Source organism: Rhinolophus sinicus, linkage group LG12, assembly GCF_036562045.2.
Source record: "Rhinolophus sinicus isolate RSC01 linkage group LG12, ASM3656204v1, whole genome shotgun sequence".
NCBI classification, from domain to species: domain Eukaryota; kingdom Metazoa; phylum Chordata; class Mammalia; order Chiroptera; family Rhinolophidae; genus Rhinolophus; species Rhinolophus sinicus.
The window spans coordinates 41849931-41877206 of record NC_133761.1 but is presented as its reverse complement, the minus strand read 5'-3'; the positions used below and the strand labels follow the sequence as shown (position 1 = coordinate 41877206).

At 48.1% G+C, this 27276-nt stretch overlaps 1 protein-coding gene across 1 annotated transcript in view; it reads left to right on the top strand.

Moving 5' to 3' along the window:
• ABCB10 (ATP binding cassette subfamily B member 10) overlaps positions 1-27276 on the top strand; it is a 31397-nt gene that overhangs the window by 2085 nt on the left and 2036 nt on the right. Inside the window, exons 2-12 of the mRNA XM_019754783.2 lie at positions 6074-6274; positions 7068-7270; positions 10346-10480; positions 11501-11647; positions 12648-12783; positions 18561-18656; positions 19682-19891; positions 21554-21633; positions 22785-22965; positions 25270-25313; positions 27004-27038. Of these exons, the coding sequence (XP_019610342.2) occupies positions 6074-6274; positions 7068-7270; positions 10346-10480; positions 11501-11647; positions 12648-12783; positions 18561-18656; positions 19682-19891; positions 21554-21633; positions 22785-22965; positions 25270-25313; positions 27004-27038 (1468 nt within the window). The remainder of the gene's footprint in view (positions 1-6073; positions 6275-7067; positions 7271-10345; positions 10481-11500; positions 11648-12647; positions 12784-18560; positions 18657-19681; positions 19892-21553; positions 21634-22784; positions 22966-25269; positions 25314-27003; positions 27039-27276) is intronic.

Genomic DNA, 27276 nt, shown 5'->3' with positions numbered 1-27276 from the left:
GTTTTGTTTCTGAAATATTCAGTGTAAGAAGGTTTTGTAGATGTCAGGCTTTCCCTGTTCTCACATGTCCTGCCATGCCACTGTGTTGAGAAGACAGCCTGAAACAAGGCAAGAGCTGTATGTATCTCCTTTTATTTTAAGAAGGGGAGCTATTTTGACATGCCTCATGAAATAATTGTGAACATAGAATTTGAGGAAATAAGTCAGGTTGGTACAGTAATTTTCTTTTAACTTTTTAAACAGATACTAAATACATATTGTATCTTATGAGTAAATCTGATGAAAACCCCGTCTTAGCATAGGGTTTCCTGAGAGGTCCTTATATATGACATACTGAAGCCAATCTGGATGTTGGCATTTGTGGGATTCACAGGAAGTGAGGGGTCATCATTAATTTGTAGCTTATCGTCAGAACAGCCTCAGATGCTGGCCCATCACCGAAGTGCTAGAGACAAAGAACAGTTGTGTGTGTGTGTGTGTTTATTTTTTAATCAAGAGACCAAAAAAGCTGAGTTGAAGAGTAAGAATTCCAATGTTAATTTGTTAATTTTTAGAAAAGCAAATACAAAAATCCTTTTCAAAGATTCATTTATGCATTTGAATAGCAATACTTTTCAACTGTGTGTAGCAATTTGCAAATATACACCTGAACCGTGTGATCAGAAAACTTTGATCTTAAGTAGTTTGTATCAGGAGCTTAAAAATAGGTTCTGCCTTCTGAAATGTTTATAGAAGTGTGCTGAGAAGTTTCAGTATCATTTCCATTTTCGTTCTAAAGGAACCAAGGTCCTCTAACCTGCCCTTGGCCTCTCCTGCCCGCATCTCACTCTGTGTAGGAATCTGTATCTGTCTTGCTACAGCTGTGGCCGGCCTACAAAGTTGCTCTCCAGTCTTTTTTCTCTGATAATTCTTCATCTTATCACCTTGACCAAAGGAGTCTTAACAGATGCAGGGGCTCTCTGAGGAGCCCCATGTGGGCGGATGGATAAGAAGGAATTGCCAAAAGCCCCCTTGCTGCGCCAGGCAGATAGAAGAGGCTGCTGAGGGCTCTGAGCTTCCCGTGAGCCAGGAGGGGAAAGGAGCGGACAGAGTTGGGTCTCATGAGTGAGCTGTGGGCACTGAGGGTCCTCTGACATTGAAAGGATGCTGCCAGCCCGCAAGTTAGTTCTGCGTGGGCCAGCCTCTCGCGGAAGCAGCTTGCCTTCCCCACACTTCCCAGGCAGGTTCTCGTCAAACTCAAAGGGGCATGTCCATCCCTCCACCCCAGTATGTTCAGCCGGGTCCTCTGTGGGTGAGTTGGGAGGGCGCTTCCCACTGACAGGACTGATAGGGGCTTGTGTGGGTTGAGATTAGCACTGTTCTTAGAACCTGGTGCCCGCCAGGAGCTTGGCTGAATTTGTAGTGATATTTTGTGACCAGAATGAATCGAGTGATAAAACCAGTGGATGCAGTAAGCAAGGAGAGAGCGAGTAGTGCTTCGAATGACTTTTCCTGAAGCCCACATCAGGACAGACGTTCTGACGACGGTACTGATGGGTCAGTGAGACTGAACCTTTGGAACAGACACTGCTCCAGAAAGCAGGGATGTTCGTTTGCTACGGAAATACCATGTTTCAAAGAAAACATGAAATTCTTTAGCTGTGCTGTGAAATGTGCTAGTCAGCATTGTTGTATATAAAATACACATCAGAGTTTGAAGGGACTTATTATGAAAAAAAGTAAAATATCGTAACTTTTTTATGTTGATTACATGGCGAATTATTTGGATATATTGTATCAAATAAAATGTGTTACTAAAATTAAGGTTACCTGTTTCTTTTACTTTTTCACGTTACAACCAGAAAATTTTAAATCACGTAGGTGGCTCCTGTCATATGTCTACTGGACAGTGAGTTCCAGAGTCCAAGGCAGGGCCCCTGCTGACATGGCACAGGTGCCTAACGCCTACCATAGGCTGCCAGCCGGGCCTTGCCCCAGGCGTGCCAGGGCTCAGCCCTTTGCTCCATAGGTCAGTCCACAAACCCAAGGCCTTTGCTGAACTCTGCCTCCCGCGAGCCCGTCAGCCCTCAGGTCTGCAGCTCCCTCCCTGTCCAACTTCACTTCAGCCTCTCCCCTGCACGTCTTCTCCACTGCCTTGTTCCCCATACTATCCACCTGCATTTGCAAAACTGTCCTCTAGGCGCCTGAAAATTCAGCATGTTTAAAGACCCAAGTTGCCTGAAGCTGCCTTCCCCCTCTGTCCCCTCTGTCAGGGTAAGACTTCTGTGTGACCCCTTGGCCAGAGCCAGACACACGGTCATTCCTGCCTCGGGGCAGTGACAACTGTGGTAAACATAGTAGTGAACACTTACTGTTTACTATTGGGCATGTGGGCGCTGTGCCACATGCTTTACATGCGTATTTACTGCTCACAACGTTTCCATGAGGGAAGTATTGTTTTTCTTGCCATTTTACAGATGAAGAAGCTGAGGCACTGAGAGGCTGAGTGACTCAAGGGCAGACAGCTAGAAGGCAGCGTTAGTATTGACCCTGTCAGTCCCAACTTCAGAAACAGCCCTCCATATGCTTCCCAAGTCCAACCAGTCCTCGGGTCCTGCCTAGGTCCCCTCTTTCCTGGAGCATGGGGACAGCGATTCAACACTCCCTCTGTCTGCTGTCCTGCTAGAAGCCAGTGCTCCCTTTCACTCTGCACGCAGCAAGAATGGATCGTGTAAGATGCACATCTGACCACCTCACGCCACCAGCTGAAGCCCTGGCAAGGCCGCCTGGCTGCCGAGCCCCTGTTGTCCTTCAGACCCTGCAACCTGCTGCCACTCTGGCCTCCCCGTGAGGCCCCGCCCCAACCCCTAGCTAGGCCGCTGGGGTTTCCTCCTTGCTTGGAATGTGGGAGGATGAGGAAGACGGGCTTGATCTCAGAATGTGGTTCCGTGTCATGTGAGCTGCATGACTTGGACAAGCTTCTGCACTTCTCTGCGCTTGAGTTTCCTTTCTGAAAAAACAAGGACAGCAGGTGGTGGTTGTGAGGAGTGAACGGGATCACGCACGTCAGAAGCTTCAGATAGAGCTGGGGCTCCTTAGTGCTGCATCTTTGCTCCTTGAATGACAGTGGGGACCGGTCCCTGCCTAAGAGTCAAGTGAATTACTGGAAGATCAGTGTGTCCGGCAGCTGGTACTCGTGCTTCACAGCTTCCTCCCACCCAAGCCTTTGTCCTCCCACCAGGCCCCTGCCTCCAAGAGCCCTCCTACCAGCAATGTACATCTTAGGTTCTCTTTCCCCTTTTGAAGGATTTCTTTCACCGAATGCCGAATGCCCTGAATCAGTAGAATGAGGGTAACAGCTGCTCTAAGCTACCTGTCAAGAGACAGATAACAAGTGTCTGAGGTCCCCTCAGGCAAAGACAGGAGCAAGGCGTAACCATGGAGAAAAGGTAGGGAAGGATTTCAGGACTGCAGTGTGCTTGGTGTGTGGAGTTTAGGGAGAAAGCTGAAATAGTTCTGTGCAAGTCTAAATTATTAATACCAAAGAGTCATCGTGTGCAACAAACCCTGCTTAACAAGAATCCACGTAACCGGAAGTGGAACAAACCTTTTGTTTCACTTTTGTCTCCATTTATCTTGTAGGACAAAGACGAAAATGGCAATAAAAAAAGCTGGTAATTTATTTTTAATTCCATGAAAGAGGTAAGGGGATATCCTGGAATGATTTTGGATTTAGGTCAATTCCTTCCTCTATAACCCTCATTACTGTGTGAGAACTAGTGTTCAGAATCAAAGTCATGGGGCATTTCATTCATGAAATACGGATTCTTATTTTTGGAATCGTAACTTTGATTTAGAACTGGAGGGAGGGGGAGAGGTGGACCTTTACAGCACTTCCTGTATGTTACATGTCTGGAAGTATTTGCCGAGGCAGAAGAACAGAGTAGAGACACTAGTTACCAACAGGTGAGGCCGAAGGCTTTCAGCCTGGGCCCGGTCCCCTGGGACACCTGTTTCTGGAGCATGCCAGGGCGTCTCGGCGGTGTCCTGCAGGACCAGGTGGCCGGCTCCCTGCCCTTTGGTCTTTTCAGTCCCTCTTGGCATTTGAAAACAAGACCCTGGGTCTTCCGTCAAAATAAAATGGCTTTGGCCAGGTTCACATCATCCAGTTAAATTGTGATGATGGGGTTTTAAACCAGGCTCTGTGCAGAGGGGTCGTTTCCGTGGGGACTGTGGTCTGATCTGCTTTTGTGCCTCCTTTGCCAAGTTCAAGTCATTCATTCAACAGATATTTACTGAGCTTTACTATGTGCCTGTCCCTGTGGGCTGCAGGGATACAGCAGTGAACAAAACAGACGCCAATCTTTTCTGTCCTCATGGAGAGATAGACAATAAACAAGTGAACCATTTGGAATGTCCACGGGGGGTACATGGGAGAGGAATGAGGAGGGAGTGGGGCAGGCAGTGCTGGGTGTCTGTTTTCTGTGAGGTCGTCAGAGCAGGTTTCTTGAGAAGAGGACACAGACATCACAAGTAGGCGATCAGAGGCGATGGAGGTTGTGTCAGTGTTCCCGCCGTGACAGGCTCACATTTCACCTAGAGCTCTGTTTGCCAGAGGAGTAGCCAGGCGGCACTGCCTCTGCTCTGCACGCTTTATTAAGGTTACATCAAAGTAACACCTTTAGCTAAAGCGGGAGCATTAGGCAAAGCTAGTGGAGAGGCAGCTGCTGTTGGCGGGAGGTGGAACTCCCCACCCCCCAGGCTCCACCCCACTGGTGCCCCCAGGAGCCTTACCCACCACTGACTCAGTGGTGCTGCTGGCTGAGTTCCTCCCAGGACCAAACTCAGAAGGTACCCAGTTCCCCTTGAAGAGTGGGACTGGGGGGCTAGTGGCAGGGCTAGGGGCAGTCCCGCTCTTCAAGGGGAACCTGTGCTGCTGTTTCTTGTTTCTTCCCAGAGATGTTCTGTGTGTACACAGACTCAAAAAGCCAGGCAAAAGCCCCCAGGTGCCACTTTTGTGTCCTTGCCTTTTTCACTAACTACGTCTTGGTAGGTTGCTTCACGTCAGTACCTGTAGAGTTGCCTCATTGTTTTTAATGACTGCATCATATTTCTAAAATCAGTGCTGCTTCCTGATTTAACTTGTGCCCCACGGGTGGCTGTTTGGGATATTTTGAGTCTTTTGCTGGTATAAGCAATACTGTAATGAATCCTTGGATGTACATCTTTGCATACACATGCGGGAGTGTATCTGTAAGTTAATTCATGGGTGTGGAATTGCTGGGTCAAAGGGAAAGGGCATTCACATTTTGACCGATGTGATCGAATGGCTCTCTGTTGTACTCCCTCTAACTGTGTAAGTGCCTCTTTTCCCAGTTTCACTAACACGGAATGTTACCAAACTCTGATTTTTGCCAATCTAGTAGATGGAAAAATGGCGTTTCTTGGTAGTTTAACTGCATTCCTCTTATTATGAGTGTAGTTATCTGTCATACGTGTTGTTCCTAATTGAATTTTCTCAATTTTTCTTTTATGATAAGACTCTTTCCCCTCTTTCTGTTTTTTAGGTGTAGGAGCAATCGTGTTCTTATTTTCAGATCATGCTGCTGTTCTGGTGCTTTCTTCCCCAAAGCAATAATGTTAAGAACACATCACGTGTGTAAGGGATGCCCGTTACTACTTTTCAAAGTTTATTTAAAGTATTCTGAAGTACTAGACGCAATCAAGAAGTTTACCTGCATACTTTGATCTTTAAGCTGAGGTACAGTGAGGTACCAAGGAAAACAAGGTATCACGTGAAACTAGAACAATATCCTGAGATGAGCTTCCATATCAAGAGGCAGGAAGGGGGCCAGATGGATTAGTGCCCTGGTGCTCCTCGCCAGGGGAGATGGTCAGGCCAGGTGACGCAGACAGTTGTTCATCCAAGTTCTGGCTGTGACCAGCCCCTCCGGTAGTCCCCCTGCTTGTCTGGCCCTGGAACCCCTTTGATTCTTCCCCCTAGTCTGGGGTCTGGGGCTAAAGGGTAGGAGGAAAGTCTCAGCGCCCCCTCGCTGACGTGCCAGTGACCCTGAGAGCTGCTTGTGTCTTGCAGCTGCAGTTGGGTTCCTGGCTGTGTCCAGTGTCATCACCATGTCTGCTCCCTTCTTCCTGGGGAGGATAATCGACATAATTTACACGAACCCCACTGGGGATTACAGCAGCAGCCTGACGCGCCTCTGCCTGGCTCTCGGCAGCGTGTTCCTGTGTGGTGCAGCTGCCAATGCTGTCCGCGTCTACCTCATGCAGACTTCAGGTAAAAGCCCTGACCTCATCTCGGGGTGCGGTCGTCCCCGAGGGCAAGCGGGGGAAGCAATGGCCGCCTGTGCTGCAGGTCCAGGTGTTCCCTCTTCCTGTAGCACAGCCGGGGGGACTGGTCCCCACATCTGGCCAGATGCCAAGCTGTGAGTGTAATTGGGCCAGCGCTCAGCGGCGCTCTCTTCTCAGCTTTCCATTCACAGGAGCTGGGGTGGAGGGAGGCCACCCTGCCTGTCGTCTGCCTGTCTGTGGGGGATTGGAGGACAGGCTGTCAGTCAGGCTGGTGTTCTGGGCCCTCTTCAGGGAGTGACCCCCCATTTGTCCCCTGCAGTCAGCGCTGGCTGATCACTGCACAGCACTTCCATGTCCAGGCCGTGACTGCCGCAATCATGCCAGAGCCCGGGACACCCGACTCCCAGTCGGTTGCTTGCCATTTCGCTAATAAAATAAATACGCAGTAGATAATTAACCAGGTCTTGTCATTTGAAAGTTCAATACAGGAAAGGGTTGCCAAGGAGGACCAGAATTAGCTTTGGGGCAGGTAACACAGTAAAATGTCTTTGTCAATAGTACGTCTCGCAGCCACGTTACTCATTTCATTGCTGTCGCTTTTCCCCAGCGTCCAGTCTGTAGTTGCTAAGAGAGCATTGATGCTCTTACGAATGTGTGCCAACCCCACTGGATCAATAGGGGCACCGGCTGTGCGTGGGGGCTGCACCACTCGGGAGAGGTGGTGGCCCTGGGCTGAGCTGCCGTGTGGGAGACTGAGCCGTTCCCATCTGCTTTTGCAGGTCAGCGCATTGTGAACGGGCTGAGAGCCTCGTTATTCTCCTCCATCCTGAGGCAAGAGGTTGCTTTCTTTGACAAGACCCGCACAGGAGAGCTGATTAACCGCCTCTCCTCGGACACAGCCCTCCTGGGGCGCTCCGTGACTGAAAACCTCTCGGACGGGCTCAGGGCCGGGGCCCAGGCTTCCGTCGGCATTGGCATGATGGTACGTTGGCCGGCTCCCATCGATACCTCCTGGCCTGGGCTCGGCCCGCGCCAGGCCTCTACAGCATGAGGTCCATTCTCATTGCCCTGTAGCCTCTTAGCCCAGAACATTGTCATAGGGACTGCAGAAACACGGAGACAGCTTCCTCCGGTGGCCTCCTGCTCTTGCATTTCTCTCGAATGAATTCTTAACAGACTGCTGCTGTTCAGAAAAGATTACGTTGTTGCCGGGGTTTTCTGAAAGTGTGTGCCGGCAGAAAAGACCAAAAGCAGAACAAACCCTTTGGGTGTGAGCCGTGGGTCAGAGGGAGACAGTGACTGACAGACGCCCAAAGGCAGTGACGCTTCCACTGCTGTCTGAGGACCAAGCGGCCACCTCCTTCCCTCTGTGAGGAGGAGGGCTGATTCCATCCTTCCTTCCTGCAGCATGTGGGCAGCCTCTTCCCTCCCTGGTCCGAGGCCGGGGCTCAGGTCTGCCTGCTTTCTTCAAACCCTGCTTCTCCTCAGGCCTGCGCTGCGGCCCAGTACAAATGTGACGCGAGCCACACTTGTGATTTAAAATGTCCTAGTAGCCACATTTTAAAGACCAAAAAGAAAGATGAGATGAGATATATTTTACTTAACCCAGTATGTACAAAATACTATCAGTTCAACATGTAATTAATATACAATTATTAACCAGATATTTTATATTATTTTTTTATATTAAGCTTTCAAAATCCAGTGTGTACTTTATATTCATGAAACATCTCAATCTGGATGCTGAATTTTTGTTGGAAATACTTGCTCTGTGTTTAGATTTCGTAAAATTTGCAACTGAAAAGCAGATTGAGAAACTGAGTTTTCCAGACATGCTTAAAGCTGTACCAATGACCGAATAGAAATGGAGCATTGGTGTTTCAATTTTAGTGAAAACGAAATACAATGAAAACTTCAGTCCGTCGGTCACAGTAAGACATTTCCAGTGCCCGCAGCCATGTGAGGCTGGCAGCGGCGGCAGCGCAGGTTCTGACCCCACGGTGAGGACTGTGACTGGCCTTCCTCCCAAGTGCGAAGCCTGGTTTTCGTCCCTGTTCCGTGTGGCATTTAGGCCAGAGCAGAGGACGTGCTGTCAGAGGGAGCCCTTAAGTCAGACTTAGAGAGTGGAAACCAGCTTTCAAATCTCCTATTTCCAGGGAGGAGAAAAGCACAGCCCTGGAAGAAGCCCCCTCCTGCACTGAAGCGTCCCTTCCAAATGTTTATAGTTCTGGGCTTGGGTGGAGTGGGGAGCCCCGTCCTGTAACAGTTAAAGCCAGTTTGCTGTCAGCTCAGGCTGCTATGACCACGTGCCACAGACTGGGGGGCTCAAACAGCAGCGGGTTCTTTCTCACTGTTCTGGAGGCTGGAAGGCCCAGGTCACGGTGTCAGCAAGGGCGGTTCGTCCTGAGCCTCCTTTCTGGGCTTGAGGCGGCTACTGTCTTGCTCATTTGGCCTTTCTCAGTGCTTGTGTGGAAAGCAGACTCGGGGTCTCATAAGGACTGCACTCCTTTCAGAGCAGGGCTCCACCCTTTCACCTTAATTTCTTCCTTCGAGGCCCCATCTCCAAATACAGCCACACGGGCTTAGGACTTCCACATATGAATTTTGGGGGCCCCTAACCATCAGCCCATGATGGGGCCTCATGAGGCGACATCACCTGCACCTGGTCTCTAGCCCTGGGGAAACGCGAGTAGGACTTTGTTTCTCTTGCACATCCCACCTGGTTGATGGTAAGCCTGCTTGCAAGCACTGGTGGTGGCTGTGCCACCCTGCCCGCTTAGTTGTTTCAGGGTCTCCTTTCCTAGCAGTGAGATGTGTGTTTCTGCTATCCAGCACTCTTCCATGTGACAGGACCCTGGGTAGTCTGCAGAAGTTAGTGCCAAGCGTGGAACGAGAGCGAGGGAGGTAGGTGGTTCTGAGACAGTGCACCCCAGTCCCAGGGCCCCAGTGGACATCCCTCCCCACTGCCGAGGACCCCAAATGCATTCGGTTCACCCGAGCTCAGTTGCGTTCAGGCCCCAGAACGGTCAGGTCTGCCCTGAGCTCAGCACTGCCCCTGCACGTGTCCCCGTGGCAGCCACCTCCAGGGCCCTGCTGGACTGTGTGTGTCTGTTCAGGGTGGCTTATTCCATAATGAAGGCACCCAGCTCATTCCTGCCCCGGGGCCTGAACCTGCATTACACCTGAAGTTTTTTTCTCTCTCTGTCTCACCTGCTCGCTCTCTAACTCCCACTTCTCCTTTCCCTGTGGAGGAAACTCCACGCTGGTCATTCTCTCCCAGGAGCCCGGCGCAGTGTTTGCTGCAGGTAGGCCTGCAGCAACAAGTTGTCGAATGAGGGAGTAGTTGTTTAGGCGGCAGCTTTTCCTCAGCATTTTAGCATAGCCTCGTACAGATTCTGCTAGTCTCTGTGCAAGTGAGATTTGGCAGATGTGAATAAGTTGTTAAAGAGATGCTAGTATCATTTCAAATACAATCAGCAAATTGCCGGGTCGACAGGAAAACCCTCTGTGTTGCTTCTGAAAGTTGCCCGTTTCTTCTTTGAGCAGCTCCCACTATCTGCATCTCCTCCTCGTGCTGAGTCCACTGAGCCGTGGAGGCTGCTCTGACTTCCTGCCGCTTGTCAGTGGTGTCCTCCTCCCGCTGCTGGTGGGACGATGCGTGGTTTTCGGTCTCTTTGCCATCTTGGTCCTTTCGGTGGGATGCATTGCTCTGGTTGTTCGGTGTCCTGAGGCAGTCTAGACCTGAGGAGAAGACTGCTGCTGCGGTCGGGCCTGTGCCTTGCGTCCTTCTTCCCCTCCTGTGCTGTCGAGCAGCGTGGCCTCGCGCACACAGCGTGGCACCAGCCCTGGCACAGCACGGAGGGTAAGCTGCTCTGTCACGTTACCCCTGTGTGGCATGCTGACTGAAGATGTCTGAACTGTCCCCCAGTGCAGGACGCACAACTTTGACATAGCCAGCCAGCCTGTCTGTTCGTGGACACACACGCTTCTCAGGGAGGCAGTGAGGACTTCTTGCTACTCTGTGTGACAAACACCTTTTGGCTTTTGTTTTTGGCAGTTTTTTGTGTCACCTCATCTGGCCACTTTTGTTTTGAGTGTGGTGCCTCCAATATCCATCCTTGCTGTGATTTACGGACGATATCTGCGGAAACTGACCAAAGTCACCCAGGACTCACTGGCACAAGCCACTCAGGTAACGGCTGTTTCCTGGCATGGTGCCCACTGAGTGAGCTCAGAGCCGGCACTGGGACGCTCTAAGGCACGCGTCTTCTCCCTGCCATAGGCCCTTAGATCCCAGGCCTCCGAGATTCCTTGCCTTCTAGACTGGAGCACTGCCCCCACCTCAGAGTAGACCCAGTCCTCAGTAGGCTGAACAGTCTACGAACTTCTCCTTTCTTATCACCATTTCTTATAGGACGAAAAAGCTAAGCATATTTTCAAAACACATTCTGGATGACACTCTATCCTTAGTTAATAAAGGTAGCTTTTCAATGCTGTCCAATAGTGTCTTTTTAGAAAATTAAAAATAATTGTTACATTTTCATATTACAAAAACCATGTATGTTTCTAATTGAAAGTTTAAAAAACATAAAGAGGGGCGGCCACATGGCTCAGTTGGTTAGAGCGCGAGCTCTCAACAACAAGGTTGTTGGTTCAATTCCCACATGGGAGGGTGGGCTGCGCCACCTGCAACTAACATTGAAAACGGCGACTGGACTTGGAGCTGAGCTGCACCCTCCACAACTAGATTGAGAAATAATGACTTGAGTTGGAGCTGATGGGCCCTGGAGAAACACACTGTTCCCCAATAAAGTCCTGGAAATACATACTGTTCCCCTTCCCCAATAAAATCTTTTTAAAAAAATGTATATATAAATAGAAAAAACATGTATAATCCTGCCTCAGAATTAACGTTATTAGCATTTGGAAGTCTGTCCTTTGTCTCTGCATAAAGGTATATTTCTGTATCTACCTACCTACTCTCCTGGTTACCTTCCTGTCTACTTAACATGTATGATGTGCATATGCATAGATGTTTCCAAAAATAACATTGTGCTATTTACGCTGCTTTTCAACCTGCTTTGACTTAGCTGTGTACCACGAGCAGCTTCCGTGGCTGGTGCCTTAAAAATGAGCACTACATTTTAATTGTGCCTCTAGAAATTTGAAACGTGAACTTGCTCCCCCTGAAATGTGTCTGTTATTCCCCCAGCTAGCTGAGGAACGTATTGGAAATATAAGAACTGTTCGAGCTTTTGGGAAAGAAATGAGCGAAATAGAGAAATACACCAACAAAGTGGAGTGTGTAATGCAGCTGGTGAGGAAGGAGGCGCTCGCTCGGGCCGGCTTCTTTGGAGCGGTAAGTACATCACTTGGGTGAAGAGTGAAAACGATCAATGTTATCACTGGGAGAGATTTCTATTCGGTGTCTCTTGCCATAAACAGAAAATAATTCTGTTCTACCTCAAGACTAAATTGCCTTCCTTAAAATATTTTTGTGAAAGAGGAGGAAAGCAAGTAAATGTAGTTACAGAAGAGGCAATGGGTGGTGAGACCAAACTGTGTGGAGTCAGGCGCTTGTCCTCAATATGTGATCCCGACCTGCTGTACCTGCCTCGCCCGGGGCCTGGCCAGCCATGCAGACTTCAGCACCCGTCCAGGCCGCTGGGCTGGAACCTCTGCGGCAGGCCAGCAACCCGTGGGAACAGACGCCCCAGGTCCTTCTGCTGCCGGCTGCCTGAGCCCCACTGAGAATTAACCAGAACAATCTCAGGGGCTTCAAGGAGGAAGTATGAAAATCACAATGTGCTCAAATAGGATATTGAACGAGAGCGTCAGCATGAGGGCAAGTTCACAGTAGGTTCAAATGGGAAAGAATGTCAGAGGTAATTCAGTAATGGCCATGATTTACAGATAAGGAAATGGGCCCAGAGAAGACGGCACTGACCAGAGAGCACACGCCTAGCCCAGATCAGGGAGGTGAGGCCCAGGACCCCTGCTTGTCAGTGCAGTGTTGAGCCAGTGCGTCAGTGCGTGAGGTGCTAGCTGTGTGTTCATTTCCTCTGGGTGGACAGGGAACCCTTCAAGGTATGATTTTTCCTTTGCAGACTGAGTAGATAGAGCAAAAAGGAATCTGATGGGTGACTTAGCTCTGGGTTTCCATGTTGATGAGATCATTTCTTTCAGTATTGCAATATTTTAAAAGTATTTCTTGTTTGAAATTCAGATTAAAATGTCCTATTTTGAAAGAATCTTGCTGTGATAGTTAAATGCCGAAAGGAAATTAGAGGCTGTGTTAATGCTTTTTGTGTTTTGGGTCTTCAGTGCCCAGCTGACGTGTGTGTTTTCTCCCTCGACAGACGGGGCTGTCCGGGAACCTGATTGTGCTTTCCGTGCTGTACCAAGGCGGCTTGCTGATGGGCAGCGCCCACATGACAGTGGGGGAGCTCTCGTCCTTCCTGATGTATGCTTTCTGGGTTGGACTGAGCATTGCAGGTATATGACTTAAGTATGCTCGGCAGTTACACGTGAAAAATCAGGGTTTGAAATAAAGACTTAACGTGCCCTTTATTCCACCTCTCATCAACTCACTTCAATTCGAAATACCATTTCCTAGAATGTTATTCCAATTTGACTTGGAAAGAAAAAATAAAGATGTGAGTGTGAGCCTGCCAAGGCAAGCACTTCCTTGGTTGGGGAGTTTGGGGTTTTTGCAGGCCTTGGTCACTCACTGAGCTCAGGGTTACTCAGGAGCAGCGTTCTCTAACCTGCATGTTACGATAGCTGCTCACGTAGCTCATGGAGTGGGTGCGGGGGGTGGTGGTGGAGGACAGTGTGGACACCCAGGCCCTACGGGAGTGAGAGTTTCACGATCGGCCAGTCACAGGGAAAGAAAAGTTCTTTTGTACAAAGTGAGCCACGTGCAAAACTAATGACCAACTAAAACTATAAATTATAAAGTGCATGAAACAGAGTTGCTTGCTTTTGTCAAGAATCGGAGTTCACTTTTATTGTCCGTTCCTGGGTGAAGGGCAGGAAGGGCTGTGGCAGCGAAGCCTGTGGTCTGTGCAGTCTTCTTTTCTGTCCCTTTCCTGCATCCCCAGCTGAGAGGAGTGAATGATGTCCTACTTTCTGTGTTTCTTCCTCTTTGAAAACCCAGATGGAAAGGTTAGAGAAACAGCTTGAGGTCTGACTAATGGGACGTGAGACCCCACCGTGTCCCCTCAGCGTGGGACTTTTATTTTGAAGATTTTGTTAAAGCCTTTTCCTTAGACTGCAGACAAGTGAGGATATTTTCTGCACTCAGATTTCCAGAGCCCCTAAAATTAGCATTTTCGTTCTGCTGGCTGGTCTTGAAAAACCTGCTTAAGACATTTCAGTTGCTGAGTGATTTGGGAAGTGAGAGGAACCGTCTGGAGGACCCAGGGTTAGGGGCATTGCTAGCTCTTTTCCGTCCCCTGGTCTGAGCCTGCTGGGCTGTAGGGTCCCACCGCGGTGTGGTCATGTTCCTTGAAGTTTTCTGTCCCACCTCAGAGGGGGTTTGCCTTTCTGTTCACGTGCCATACTTCACCACGGTCAGCTTTCCTCCCACCTCCCCTAAGACTATGTTTTCTGCCAGTTATTTGCTCTTTCTTGGTCCCACCCTCTTTTCTTCTATCCTATCTGACCTGATTTGGGGGGCCCCACAGTACAACCTTTTGTCCTGACAAGTTCACAACTATCCTGCACTGAACTGGGCTGGAAATAGTTGTCCCAAGAGCCGGCTGCATCCCCTGGTTAGGCAGGAAGCTGCTGAGGCTTTGTGCACAGGACTTGGGAACCTTGACTTTGTCAGTTGCAGGCTAGCCAGCTCTGGACAACGGTCGTGTGTGATACCCGTCATCCAGTGATGTGAGGGTCAACGTATGGCTAGATCTGCAGGGACCTGTCACCACCAGAGTCCCCACAGTTACGACCTAGGCAGGTCCCTATGGCTATGGGATTTAAGTCACCAAGGCGAGTTGGATTTTAAATGCTTTTCTGAAGCTGACTGTTTAAAGTAGTTCTGTAAGGGATCTGCAAGCAAGAAATTCTATTTTATTTGTTAAATAAAGACGCATTTTTACATGTTGGTTTCCACTTGGAGTAGCATACTAAAACAACAACACACACCAAATTCCGCGTTTCCTGCTGAGAGAGGGTCTGCTCTGGTGCTATGTGAAGAAAAGCATCCTTGTGTATTTTGTACCACAAAATGTTCTTACATCTTTCTACTGAACCCCAGCGAATTTTCCTTATGTATTTATATTTTTATGGAGGTGAAAGTCACACAATGTAAAATTAGCCTTTTTAACGCTAACAATTCAGTGGTTTTCTAACATTCACAGTGTTGTGCAACCACCACCTCTATTTAGTTCCCAAATGTTTTTGTCACCCTGAAGGAAAACCCCACGTTCACTAAGCAATCGTCTCTGTACCCCTCCCCCAGGTCCTGGCACCACAATTTGCCTTCTGTCTCTGTGTATGTACTTATCCAGATAACTCCTATCAATGAAATATGTACTGTGTGGCTTTGTGTGTTTGGCTTCTTCGCTTAGCATGTTTTCACAGTTTGCCCCCATCAGCGTGGATCAGTTCTTCATTCCTTTTTATGGCTGAGTAATAACTACTCCACTGTATAGACAGAGTGCATTTAGTTTGTGCAGGGCCATGTGGTTTTTTTGTTTTTCAAAATCGAAACTCCTTACTGTGTAGACGCGCCTTCCTTTCACCTCTCTCTTCCTACCCACCCTCTTTCTTTCAGTGAATAGACTTTTTAGAGGCATTTTAGGTTCACAACAAAATTGAGCAGAAATTAGAGATTTCCCCCATAATCTCTGCTCCTACAATCACAGCCTCCCTTACTACCAATGTCCCCACCAGAGGGCACATTTGTCACAATCCACGAACTCCCATGGACACGTCGTCGTTACCCAGAGTCCACAGTTGACATCGGGGTCCCTCTTGGTGGTGTACATTCTATTGGTCGGGACAAACGTATAAATGACATGTATCCACCATTAGAGTTTCATAGACAGTAGTTTCACTGCCTTAAAAATCCCCTGCGCTTTGTCTGGTCACCTCTCTCCTGCCTGCAACCACTGCTCTTATTCCTGTTGCCATGGTTTTGCCTTTTCCAGAACGTCATGTACTGGGAATCACACAGTGTGCAGCCGTCTCAGATGGGCTCCTTTCACCTATAGTGTGCATTTACGGCTCCTCCACCTCTTCGTGGCTTGGTAGGTCGTTCGTTTTAGTGATGAATATTATTCTTCGATCTGAATGGACCACAGTTTATTTATCCATCTTCTACTGGAGGCATTTTCTTTGCTCCCAAGTTCTGGCGATTGTGCAAAGAGCTGCTGTAAACATCCGTGTGCAGGTTTTTATGTGGACATGAGTTTTGAATGCCTTTGGGTAAATATCAAGAAGCATGAGTGGTGGAGCACATCGTAGGAGTGTGTTTAGTGTTGTAAGAAACTGCCAGACTGTCTTCCGAAGTGGCTGCACCGCGTGCGTCCCCACCAGTGATGACTGAGGGCTCCTGCTGCGCCACGTCCTTGCCAGCACGTGGTGTGGTCAGTGTTCCAGATTTTAGGACTTTAGCCATTCTAGTAGGTGTGTTGTAGTGTACTTCATTCTCATAGTTTGCAATTCTCTACTGACATATCTTTTCATATCCCATTTACCATCTGTTTATCTTCTTTGGTGAGGTGTCTGTCAGGTCTTTTGCCCATTTTTTAATTGGGTTAGTTGTTTTCTTATTGTTGAGTTTTAAGAGCTCTGTATATTTTAGCTAACAGCCCTCTATCAGATAAGTGTTTTGCAAAGCTTTTCTTATAGTCTGTGGCTTGTCTTATTCTCTTCACAGAGCAGAAGTTTTTAATTTTAATAAAGTCTAACTTACCAATGTTTTCTTTCATGGGTCGTACTTTTGGTATTATATTTAAAAAGTCATCGCTGAACCCAAAGTTATTTAAGTTTTCTCCTAGAAGTTTTGCATTTTACATTTAGGTCTGTAGTTCATTTTGAGTTCATTTTTGTGAAGAGTGTAACGTCTGTGTCTCGATCCATCTTTTGCATGGAGACGTCCAGTTCTCCGGCACCATCTGTTGGAAAGACTGTCCTTTCTCCGCTGAATTGCCTTTACTCCTTTGTCAAAGATCAGAGGACTTTATTGGGCCTATTTCTGCCCAATGCAGTTTTCATTAAGCCTGAAAGTTTTAAGCCACTGTATCTTGCACAAATATACACAAACCCATGCACAAATGTACCTTAGAGAGAATGTGTGCGTTGCATTCCTCCAGCATCCTTACTGAGGGGCACTATTACAAGTCTATGTCCAACAGTTGAGAAAGACCATGTACTTGGAGTTTTAAGTCATTCATGAAGTCATTAATTATGTAATTCTGATTAATTAATTAGTTCAAAGGTGACGTTTTAGTAAAGTACAGTTGACATACAGTATTATATTAATTTAAGGTGTACAACACAGTGACTGCGTTTATGTACTTTACAAGGTGGTCACACTGTGTCTGGTGACCATCTGTCATCATACAGAGTTATTGCCATGCCAGTGACTATATACCCTGTGCTATATGTTATATCCTCATGACTTAGTTATTTTACACCTGGAAGTTTGCATCTCTTATTGCCCTTCCCCCTTTCACCCATGCCAACCGCCCTCCCATCTGGCAACCATCAAAATGTTCTCTGTCTCTATGAGTCTGTTTCTGTTGTTTGTTTGTTGTAGATTCCACATGTAAGTGAAGTGATACAGTATTTGTCCTTCTCTATATGACTTATTTCACTTAGCATAGTACCTTCTAAGTCCATCCTCGTTGTCACAAATGGTAAGATTTTACTCTTTCTCATTGCAGAGTAACATTTCATTGTATATATGCACCACTTCTCCTTTACCCATTCATCCATCAGTGGGCACTTAGGCTGCTTCCATATCTTGGCTATTGTAAATAACGCTGCAATCAACATAGGGGTGTATATATCTTTTCAAATTAGTATTGTCGTTTTCTTCAGATAAGTACCCAGAAGTGGACTTGCTGGGTCATAAGGTAGTTCTGTTTTAAATTTTTTGAGGAACCTCCAAATTGTTTTCCATAGCGGCTGCACCAGTTTATACCCCCACCAACAGCACAAGGGTTCCCCTTCCTCTACATCCTCGCCAACACTTGTTTGTTGACTTTTTGATGATGGCCATTCTGACAGGAGTGAGGTGACATCTCACTGTAGTTTGGATTTGCATTTCTCTAATAATTAGTGATGCTGAGCATCTTTTTGTATGTCTATTGGCCATCTGTGTGTCTTCCTTGGAGAAATGTCTATTCAGGTCAGAAAGCCCAGAAATAAATTCACGCCTATATGGTTAATTAGTCTGTGACAAAAGGGGCAAGACTATACAGTGGAGTAAAGATAGTCTCTTCAGTAAATGATGTTGGGGAAACTGGATGCAAAAAAACCCCGAATCTGGACCACTCTGTTACTCCACATACAAAAATAAACTCAAAATGTGTTAAAGACTTAAATGTAATACCTGAAAATAAAACTTCTAGAAGAAAACAGGTAGTAAACTCTCTTGACATTGGTCTTGGTGAAATTTTTTTGGCTACGTCTCCCGGGCAAGGGCAACAAAGGGAAAAATAAACAAATGGGACTACATTAAATTAATAAGTTTCTGCACAGCAAAGGAAACCATCGACAAAATGAAAAGGCAGCCTACTGAATGGGATAAAAGTGACTTTAAGAAGAGATTGTTGGAATATTAATTTTCCCAAATGTCAGTTTTTAGTTTAGTAAAAGTTGAAGTTTTGAGTGCCTGAAAGGGAGGTTTGATTTTTGAGGGTATGAATTTAAAATGAATATTGGGATATTTTATATTCCTTTTAAGTAGGGGATAAGCACTGTATTTTATTTACATTGCTATGTTTGTGAGTAGGTAGACTTTCTCTGTAACACTGTGATTTTCATCAGTGGTTGATTAGTATGGCTACATATATTTGTAAATTCTCTGATGAAACATTAACTCCTTATTAGAAAGAAGTCAGTCCGGAGGTGGAGAAGCTAAAGGAGAGCAAGAGGCAGGGATTCTGAACATGGGCTCCCAGGCAGCTGCCTCAAATCCTTTTGTGAAAGTAACAGGTTTTCTATCAAAGCAAGTTGTCGCTGTTCCCAGACGGAGGGCAGCAGCAGATGGGCATTTCCTGGTTCCAGTGATGGATATTCCTTCTCGTCCTCAGGTCTGAGCTCTTTCTACTCGGAGCTGATGAAAGGACTGGGTGCTGGGGGACGCCTCTGGGAGCTCCTTGAGAGAAAGCCTGAACTTCCTTTTAATGGTGAGTCTGAAATGCATTTGTTCTTCTTCACTGGGATTAAACAAACATGGCATTGGACAGTTAGGCCAGCTCCCTGTCCTACCTGTGAGGGATGAGCATGACAAGGACGTCCCTGCCACATGGCAAGAAACAGTCCCCGGAGGGGCGAGCAGTAAGAGGAAGGACAGTCACCAGAGGGCCCAGGAGGGCCCTGCAAGCCTAGGGGCTGACCACGTGGCGTGCCGCCCACTGGGTTGACCTGCAGCAGGATGGTGGTGAGTGTGGCCCAGGCACACCAGAGGGGAGGGCCCAGCCAACCCACCAGGTGTGTCTTCGTAGTGCTTTTGGTGATGTCTGAGTGCAGGGTAGGAGGAAAGGAAGAGGCATCGCACATATAAAAGCCTCTGGCTTTGGGGATGGGGGGTGCATGCTGCTGCTACTCGTCCAGCGCCGTGTCCTCCGTCACCTGCGTCCCTGGAAGCAGTACTCGGGGCAGCTGTGTGGCCCGGGCTTGGAAGAGGCTGTGGGCAGTAACCACTCACCGCCCCCAGGTCAGGACGTGAATACCAGTGCTCTCCAGCATCACAGGCTGCGGGTGAGCCCGGGGTGAGAGACTGGCAGCTTCCCCGGGTCAGTGGCAGGGCAAGGCATCAGGACTCCTGACCCACTCTGGCTCCATGGTGATTGTGCAATGGCCCCGTTGGTCCTCACTCTTGAAACACGGATTTCGAGTAGGTGAGGTAAACCCTAGACTGAGGGGGCTGCAGAGGCAGTGGCAGCAGCGGGGCGGGGGCTAACTACAGACTCGTTAGCTTGGGCACGTTGGTGGCCCTGAGCCTTGGTGTGCTGTCAATAAAGCTGGCACAGTCGTGTCTCCATCTCAAACAAGACCTCCTATGTGTAGGGCCTGGGCAGTGGGTGGCAAGTGGAGGCCTCTTCCTGACTGCCCAGAACGAGCTCCCAGCCCTGGACCAGCCAGACCCGTGGGAACTGACTTTGGCCGTGTTTGGTCCTTGTGTTAAGCAGTCCATCTCCACCTGTTTCAGAGGGGCTCATCTTAAACGAGAATAGCTTCCGGGGCACTTTGCAGTTCCAGAATGTGCATTTCGCCTACCCAGCTCGCCCAGAGGTACCCATATTCCGGGACTTCAGCCTGTCCATCCCATCAGGGTCGGTCACGGCGCTGGTCGGCCCCAGTGGCTCTGGCAAGTCCACAGTGGTGTCCCTCCTGCTGAGGCTGTATGACCCCGTTTCTGGTGAGTAGTCCCCACGTTGTAGGACAGGACTGTCCTGAGCCCTTGTGCTGTGCCCTGGCGAGGATGCGATCATGCAAAGCCTGCAGTGCGGGACTTCTGGACACCAGAGCATTTGTTCCCAGGAGAGAAATCCCTTCAACAAAGTGCTCACTTTTTGGGGCCACTCACACAGATGGCTGGCTGGCGTTTGGCATATTTCAGTCCCGAACTCTTCAAATCCCGAGTGGGCTCCTGAATTGTATCTCCTCTTCCCCCTTGCCAGGGCCCCTTGATGCCCCAGTGAGACACGGGTGGGCAAGGCCGCTCAGCAGCTGCAAGCACGCTGGGGCCGCGGCCCTGGGGAGCGCCTGGGAAGCTGCTGGTTCGAGAGCAGACAGTGCTGGGCAGTCGCTGCCTCCTTCTCGTGGCCGCCACACTGATGCTCTGGAAGAAGCAGGGCTTTTCTGAACGGATTTTTCTCGTGGTTTTTATTTTATTTTTAACCAGACCATAGCATCTTTAAAGCAAAGAACACAACATTATTTTACTTTATATCCTTTTTTATTGAGATATAATTGGCGTATAACCTTATATTCTTTTCAGGTGTGCAATATTGTGATTCGATAATTGTATATATTGCAAAATGATCACAATGTGGGAGGTGGTCATGTGCCAGATAATTTTTTGAGCTGCTGATCCTGGCCCACAGAATCATAGCTGTTAAAATGGGTGTCGGTACACTGTTTGTCTTGATTTACTCTCTACTTGCTATCAAATTCTGAGTTTAGAAAAATCCTGGTTAGGTGGTGCCAATCAAGTCCAAATATTGTCTCTAGTTTCTTCATCACGGTGAATAAATCAAAGAGAAAATGAACTAAGCTTCAGTTGCTGCCCTGTGTAGTCCGTAGAGCACTTGTACTTTTTAAGCATTTAGGGACCCCAGGTTTTTCCAGCTCCTGAAAGCCTGTAGCTGGCTGGCATAACTACATCCCGCTCACTGAGAAGGAATGGTATTCCTATGTCACTCATCGTTGTCATCATCACCAAGCATTACTGGGTGCCCGCAATGTGTAGAATTAATTCCGTTAGCTAAGGCCAGAGTCACATCTGGGTGTTTAAATCTCTGCCATAGTCTCCACCAGATTCTTAGCTTCAGGTAACACTCTCCTCCAACACAGTCTGTGCAGGAAGGAGCATTTCAAGGAGTAAGAAGGAGCTCCAGAATCACTGGAGGGTTAAGCTTCCCGACGCTTCCCAGAACTCCACTGCAGAAACGGCCTTTCAGGCAGCTGCTGACGCTGACACGTCAGGAAGCTGCAGAATTAGGCAGCCACTGTCCTGGGTGCCAGCTGCAAAAGTGTGTCACCCCTGCCAGCGTTTGTGCAAGTGGACACCTCACAGCTTGCTACTTTCCCATGTGACCCTTCTGAACCAGCAGTGTGCACCTTCTCCCAGGGCCCTGGGTGGGCAAGTCAGCTCAACACTGCAGGGGGACAGTGGATGGGGACCACCCACAGAGGCCCCTGTAGCTCTGAAATTCCATGAAATGTGTTGGGTTTATATTCTGTTTAGAGGTTTTGAGTATGCTTCTAATCTTTAAAAAACTGAGTCTGGAATTTTCTATGTTTACATTAGTCACTAGCCCTGTGATGCTCAGTGACCCTCTCCTTTCCTCTCTACAAGGAACTATCAGTCTCGATGGCCAGGATATCCGCCAGCTAAATCCAGTCTGGCTGAGATCCAAGATTGGGACAGTGAGCCAGGTAGGAGGAGAAGGGTCTATTTTTATTGCATTTTCTTTCAAAATTGCTTTTATCGTTTGTTTTTTGCTCGGTGTTGAAGCTCTCAGAAGAGAAGGAGTGAGAGGGGTCCAGGTGTATTACCCTAGTCTCCTGTGGCAGGTAGTTCAGGGTTCTTCAGTACCTTAACCACTGTAACCAGTGCGACCATGGACTTTTTACCAAAAGCTGGGACTGACACCGCTTTGTAATGCAGAGAACAGAATGTGCCCTTTTAGTTTCTCCTCACTCTTCCCCAATTCCCATTTTTATTACCAGCCACAGTCTACTGTTTTGCATAAAGGGTTTTAGAGATGAGCTAAGGCTGTGGGAAGAGCCAGGATGCCCTGGCAAAGAGGTAGCAGGTTGTAAGGTGAGCATAAGGTGAAACGGTCACTTTGATGAGGCTTTTTTCCTAAGGCCACGTGGTGTGGGGAAATTTTGACACAGCTGTTTATATTTTTGTTACTGGGCTGCGTGCACAGCAGACAAACCCGGGCCTCTACTTGTACTGAGTTTCACCTCAGCCCTTGTCCTCACCCTGTGCAGTCTGCGGGGGGCAGACAGGCAGTGTGGTGGTGGGGGGGGGTTGCTCAGCAGTGTGAGGATATCAGCATGCGTGTTATTATGGGATGGAGAGAAGAAGCGGGAAGTTTAGGACATTCCACAGAGTTCTGTCAAAATGTCATGTTCGCAGCTGGTTTGTGTGCACTTAGGAAAGTAGTAGATAGAGATGGAGCTCCCCCTTGTCCTTGGTAGAAGGCAGGCAGCTGGAAAATTCGGATGGGTTGTGGTCTCCCAGTGCCTCACGATTCCCAAGGAAGGGGAACGTGCATATACGAAGTGCCTACTATGTACCAGGCCCATGCGGGCACGTGCTGTGTGCGCTAATCTCCTGCAGTGTAGTAGGAACTACAGGCGATAAACACACTCCCATTTATGGTAAGACGTGAATTTTTAAATCTGCTGGGTGAATTCATGGAGAATGAGGAAGTAGAACCAAGGAAACTGCATTCTTTGGGAGCAACTTGGTACTTTCTTAGATCTGAGCACTGTACTGAGCTCCACTGTTTACTGCACATGTTGGAAGTCTGTTTTGAAATTTGCGATAAGTATGTTTTATTTCCAATGTACAGGAACCAGTTTTGTTTTCCTGCTCCATCGCGGAGAACATTGCTTATGGTGCAGACGACCCCTCCTCAGTGACTGCCGCGCAGATAGAGCAGGTGGCCGACGTGGCTAACGCAGCCACCTTCATCCGCAGTTTCCCACAGGGGTTCAACACCGTGGTCGGAGAGAAGGGCGTCCTCCTCTCAGGTACCTGGTCGCGCTGCCCGGGGCTGGCTCTGCCAGGGGCCCAGGGCCTCATGCTGCAGCATCGTTTTTCATTGGGCCACAGTGCTGAGAGGCCATGAAGTTAGACTTTCTTTCACTGGCTGAAGCCTCATTTGCGTGTGGACAGCTCCTCGGGGCCCTCGCTTCCTGCCGGGTTCCTGAGTGGCCCACTGAGAGCTGCACCATTGTGTGCACGTTGGACCGGGGCCGGCCACTTGTTCTACGAAGGGCCAGAGAGTGCATAAACATTTTAGGTTTTCTGGGCACATGTGGGCTCGGACACATAGCATTCTTCTTTGTGGGTATTTTGAACATCCCACGTAAAATTTAAAAGCTGTTCTTACTACAAGGGCCGTGCACAGACAGGTCCTGTCCCAGATGAATGAGGACACACTGCAACAGGTCTCACTGTTCCTGAGATGATGGGCATACCCAGCGTGTCATATCACACTCGGCGCCAGGCTTTCAGGGGAAAGAGAAAACTGACTTTCCATTGCTCGAGAGTGCGGAAGTGGGACCAATGAGCAGAACTTACAGGGAAATACATTTTTATCTGGTTAAAAACAGATTTTCTTCCATGACAGGGAAACGTGTTCCCTTCCCTGTTAGTGGCAGTGTCTGAGCAGAGGGTGGCAGTTCAGGCTGCCAGGTAGGGCTAGAGCAGTTGTCCTTTCCAGCACTAAACTGTGCACTTGAAGTTTGACCACAGGAAATTTAACATGAAATGTTTTAAGTTTATTGTGCATGATTTCTTAAAACTATAGGCAGTAGATGAAAACATGCTTTAGTTAGATTTGGACAGTACCGGGAGGAGTGTTGCACGTCGCTATGTCACATGAATTGCTCCTGCTGTCGGCAACGTGGCAGAGAACCAGCTCAGGCTGCTGAGGGTGGGACAGCCTCGAGGCGTGGTGGGGGGCTGCCAGCCCCTGTCCCCTGAGCACGTCCCCTTCTCCCTGGGAGCAGGGTCTGCCTCCCTGCCCCCTACCAGGAGCCTCACGCCATACTTCAGAGTGAAATAAGCAAAGATTTCAACCCATACTCACTTGCTGGGAGACAGTGAGCAGGGACGTCTGGCAGTAGAGTCCCTGTGCATTGATGGGCACCGAGATGGGCGCTGAGGGGCCGGTCCCACTGGCTGCTGTGCTGACTAGCCAGCCTCGCAGTCGGGGAGGTTCGGGAAGGGAGGCTCAGCTGCTGCCCTCGTGCACGGGGCCGGGTTAGGGTCGGCTTCCAGTGGCACCACACACTCCACTTGCAATGACACGCGTCCTCTAGGTGAAAGAAGGTAACGTCCAGCCATTAGTGTGGTAGGTACTTTCAGCCAGTGAAATCAACCCAGAAGGGATGTTTTCATCACCAAAAACGAAGCTGAGTTTTCTGTAATGAAGTCTGGGGACATGAGTCCTGAGGACTGCACTCCGAGAGGTCACCAGTTGTAATTTAGCAGTTGTGTCCCAGGGCTGCAAGGAGGCTGATGTGAGGCAGTCCCAGATTTCCTGCAGGCCTCCTGCTGTCCTGTCTGCATTCCCCACTCCTACCCCCCGCTTTGTTCCCTTGCTTTTAGTAGAATTTGAGTTTTAAAATGGGGGCCTCTGAGTGCGTCCTCTGTTACCTCCAGTTCCACCTGTGCGCACAGGCAGCTGTTCGTGCCAGTTCTTCCCTAGCGAGAAGAGACGAGAACAGTGCTGCATGGGAGGCATTAGGAGTAGCGCTCTGATGGGGCGGCAGTGTCCCCACCCCGCGTCAGCAATGCCCTGTGCCACACACACTTCACATGCTGCTCAGAACCTCTGCGTTCCTTGAGTTTCTGGTCTCCGTGCTGCACTGGAGATGGTACGAGGGAGATAGTAGGTGTGCCGGTTTGAAGCATAGCCCATCACTGTGGACATTCAGACCTCACTTCTCTCCCTTACCAGGTGCGACCCACTGGACAGGTTATTTCATGCCTCAGTTTTGCATCTATAAAGAGGGAATAATTATAGGACCTACTTCATAGAATTTTTAAGATTAAATGAGATAATGACGTGTAATGCATTTAGAAAATGCCTGGTACATAAGACCTCCGCAATAAATATTAGCTGCGATAAATGTCATTATTCATTTTGAAGTTAATGAGGAGACATCTATTTAAAACTAGGTTTCTGTTCTGCCATCTGTCATAGCTGTGACTAACTGGAAAAAGTTACCTCCAGATTGCCATGTGACTCATCACAAAGCCTGGTTACCAGGAATTTTGGTTAAGGCATTCAGTTCTTAACGAAACATTGTCATTGTCATTGTCAGGTGGGCAGAAACAGCGGATCGCAATTGCCCGTGCTCTGCTTAAGGTAAGCCTGAAGCCACATGGCTGGGGGCTGTTACTGGTTTTCATTAGAGACCTTGTCATTTGTAATTGACTATTTTTCTTCTTTCTTTTTCTTTTTTGGAGGGGGTGGGTGATAAATGGTTGACAGTTGGTGAAAGACGAGTTAGGGGTCCAGCTGAGAGCGTTTCATCCAAGCATTTCTAAGGGCAGCCAGATGTCTCAGTTGGTTAGAGCACAGTGCTCTTAACACCAAGGTTGCCGGTTTGATCCCCGCATGGGCCACTGTGAGCTGCGCCCTCCACAACTAGATTGAAACAACTACTTGACTTGGAGCTGATGGGTCCTGGAAAAACACACTTAAAATAAACAAGAGTTTTAAAAAACACCAAAAACCACAAGCATTTCCTAGGCAGTAGGTGGCCAGTGCTGTGCTAGGCCAGTCAGAGGGAGAAAAGTTTAACACATGGACCTCCCATCAAGAAGCATGCAGTCTAACTGGTGAGCCGTGATTCTGTCAAAATAGCAAAACAAAAAAGCATGCTTCTGTGCAGTCCAGTAAGCTGCTATGCCAAGCAGTGCGGACTTGAAATGCTCCCGCGAGACTCCTGAGGAGAGGGGAAGTTGAGGGCCAGCTGCTCGGGCTGACAGTGATCGACATGCTTTTCGGATATGAGAGCCTTCCCCTTTGGGATGTAACTACTTTTCTTAGATTTATAGGTGATTTTTTTTTTTAAAGCAGCTTTATTGAAGCGTAACTTACATACCATACAATTCACCAGTTTTAAATGTACTTTTCAGGGACTTTTAGTAAATTTACAGTTATTCAACCATCACACTAATTTAATTTTAGAACCCACCCAAAATTTCTGTCACACGAGAATGATCCCTTGTTCCCACTTAGAGCTGTTCCCTATTCCCCCATCCCAGGGCCATTGCTAATCTGCTTTTGGTCTGTCTACATTCACCTTTCTGGGCATTTCAGAGAAATGGAACCAGACAAGATATGGCCCTTTGCATGTGGCCTCTTCAACTAGCATGTTGTTTTTGAGGTTCCCCTGTGTTGTAGCCTGTGTCTTGGTTTTGTGATACTCCGAATAAATTAGAGTCAAGCAGGTGCTTGACTCTAGGCTCTGTGTTACTCACTTTACACTCCCACCTCATACTGTTAGTTGATTGGTCAGCAGGATAAAACTGCATATGAACAATATCCAGTCCAGTGATTACTGTGATGATGGCTTAAAATCATCTCTAACTCTTCCATTTATGTGCGTGGTTTTCTTGTAGCAGCTTTATTGTGATATAATTCACATACTATACAATTCACCCATTAAAAGTGTACATATAATTCAATGGGTTTTGATGTATTCAGTGGTGTGTATCTATCACCATAATCAATTTTGGAACATTTCGTCACCCCAGAAAGAGACTATACCGTCGCTGTCACACACATACAGCCCTCCCTTATTTTCCCGTGGACCCCAGCCCCAGGTAACCACTAGTCTACTTTCTGTCTCTGTAGATGTGCTTGCTCTGGACATTTCCTATAAATGGAGTCATGTAATATGTAGCATTTAGTGCCTGACTTCTTCACTTAGCAGGATGTTTTCAAGGTTCATCCATGTTGTAGCATGTATCAGCACTTCATTTATTTTTATTACTGAGAGTTTGTGTTTTTCTAATAAATTTTTTTAAAAATGTGTTTCCTTCCTCAGAATCCCAAAATTCTTCTCCTAGATGAAGCAACCAGGTGAGGCTATCTTAATACTATGTGTAATTGTATTAAACCAAATTCTTCCTTTACGGAAAACTTATTACTCTGTACTTCACCATGATACAGCTGACAATGCCTTTCTCCTTACACTTTAAAGTGACTGAATCTGAATTAATAATGGCAGCTGGGAGCACTGGACAGGCAGAGGCATGAGTTAAGGTTCTGGTTCCAATTCAGACACGTTTGTGCTGAGCCCCAGTCCCTCTAATAAGCT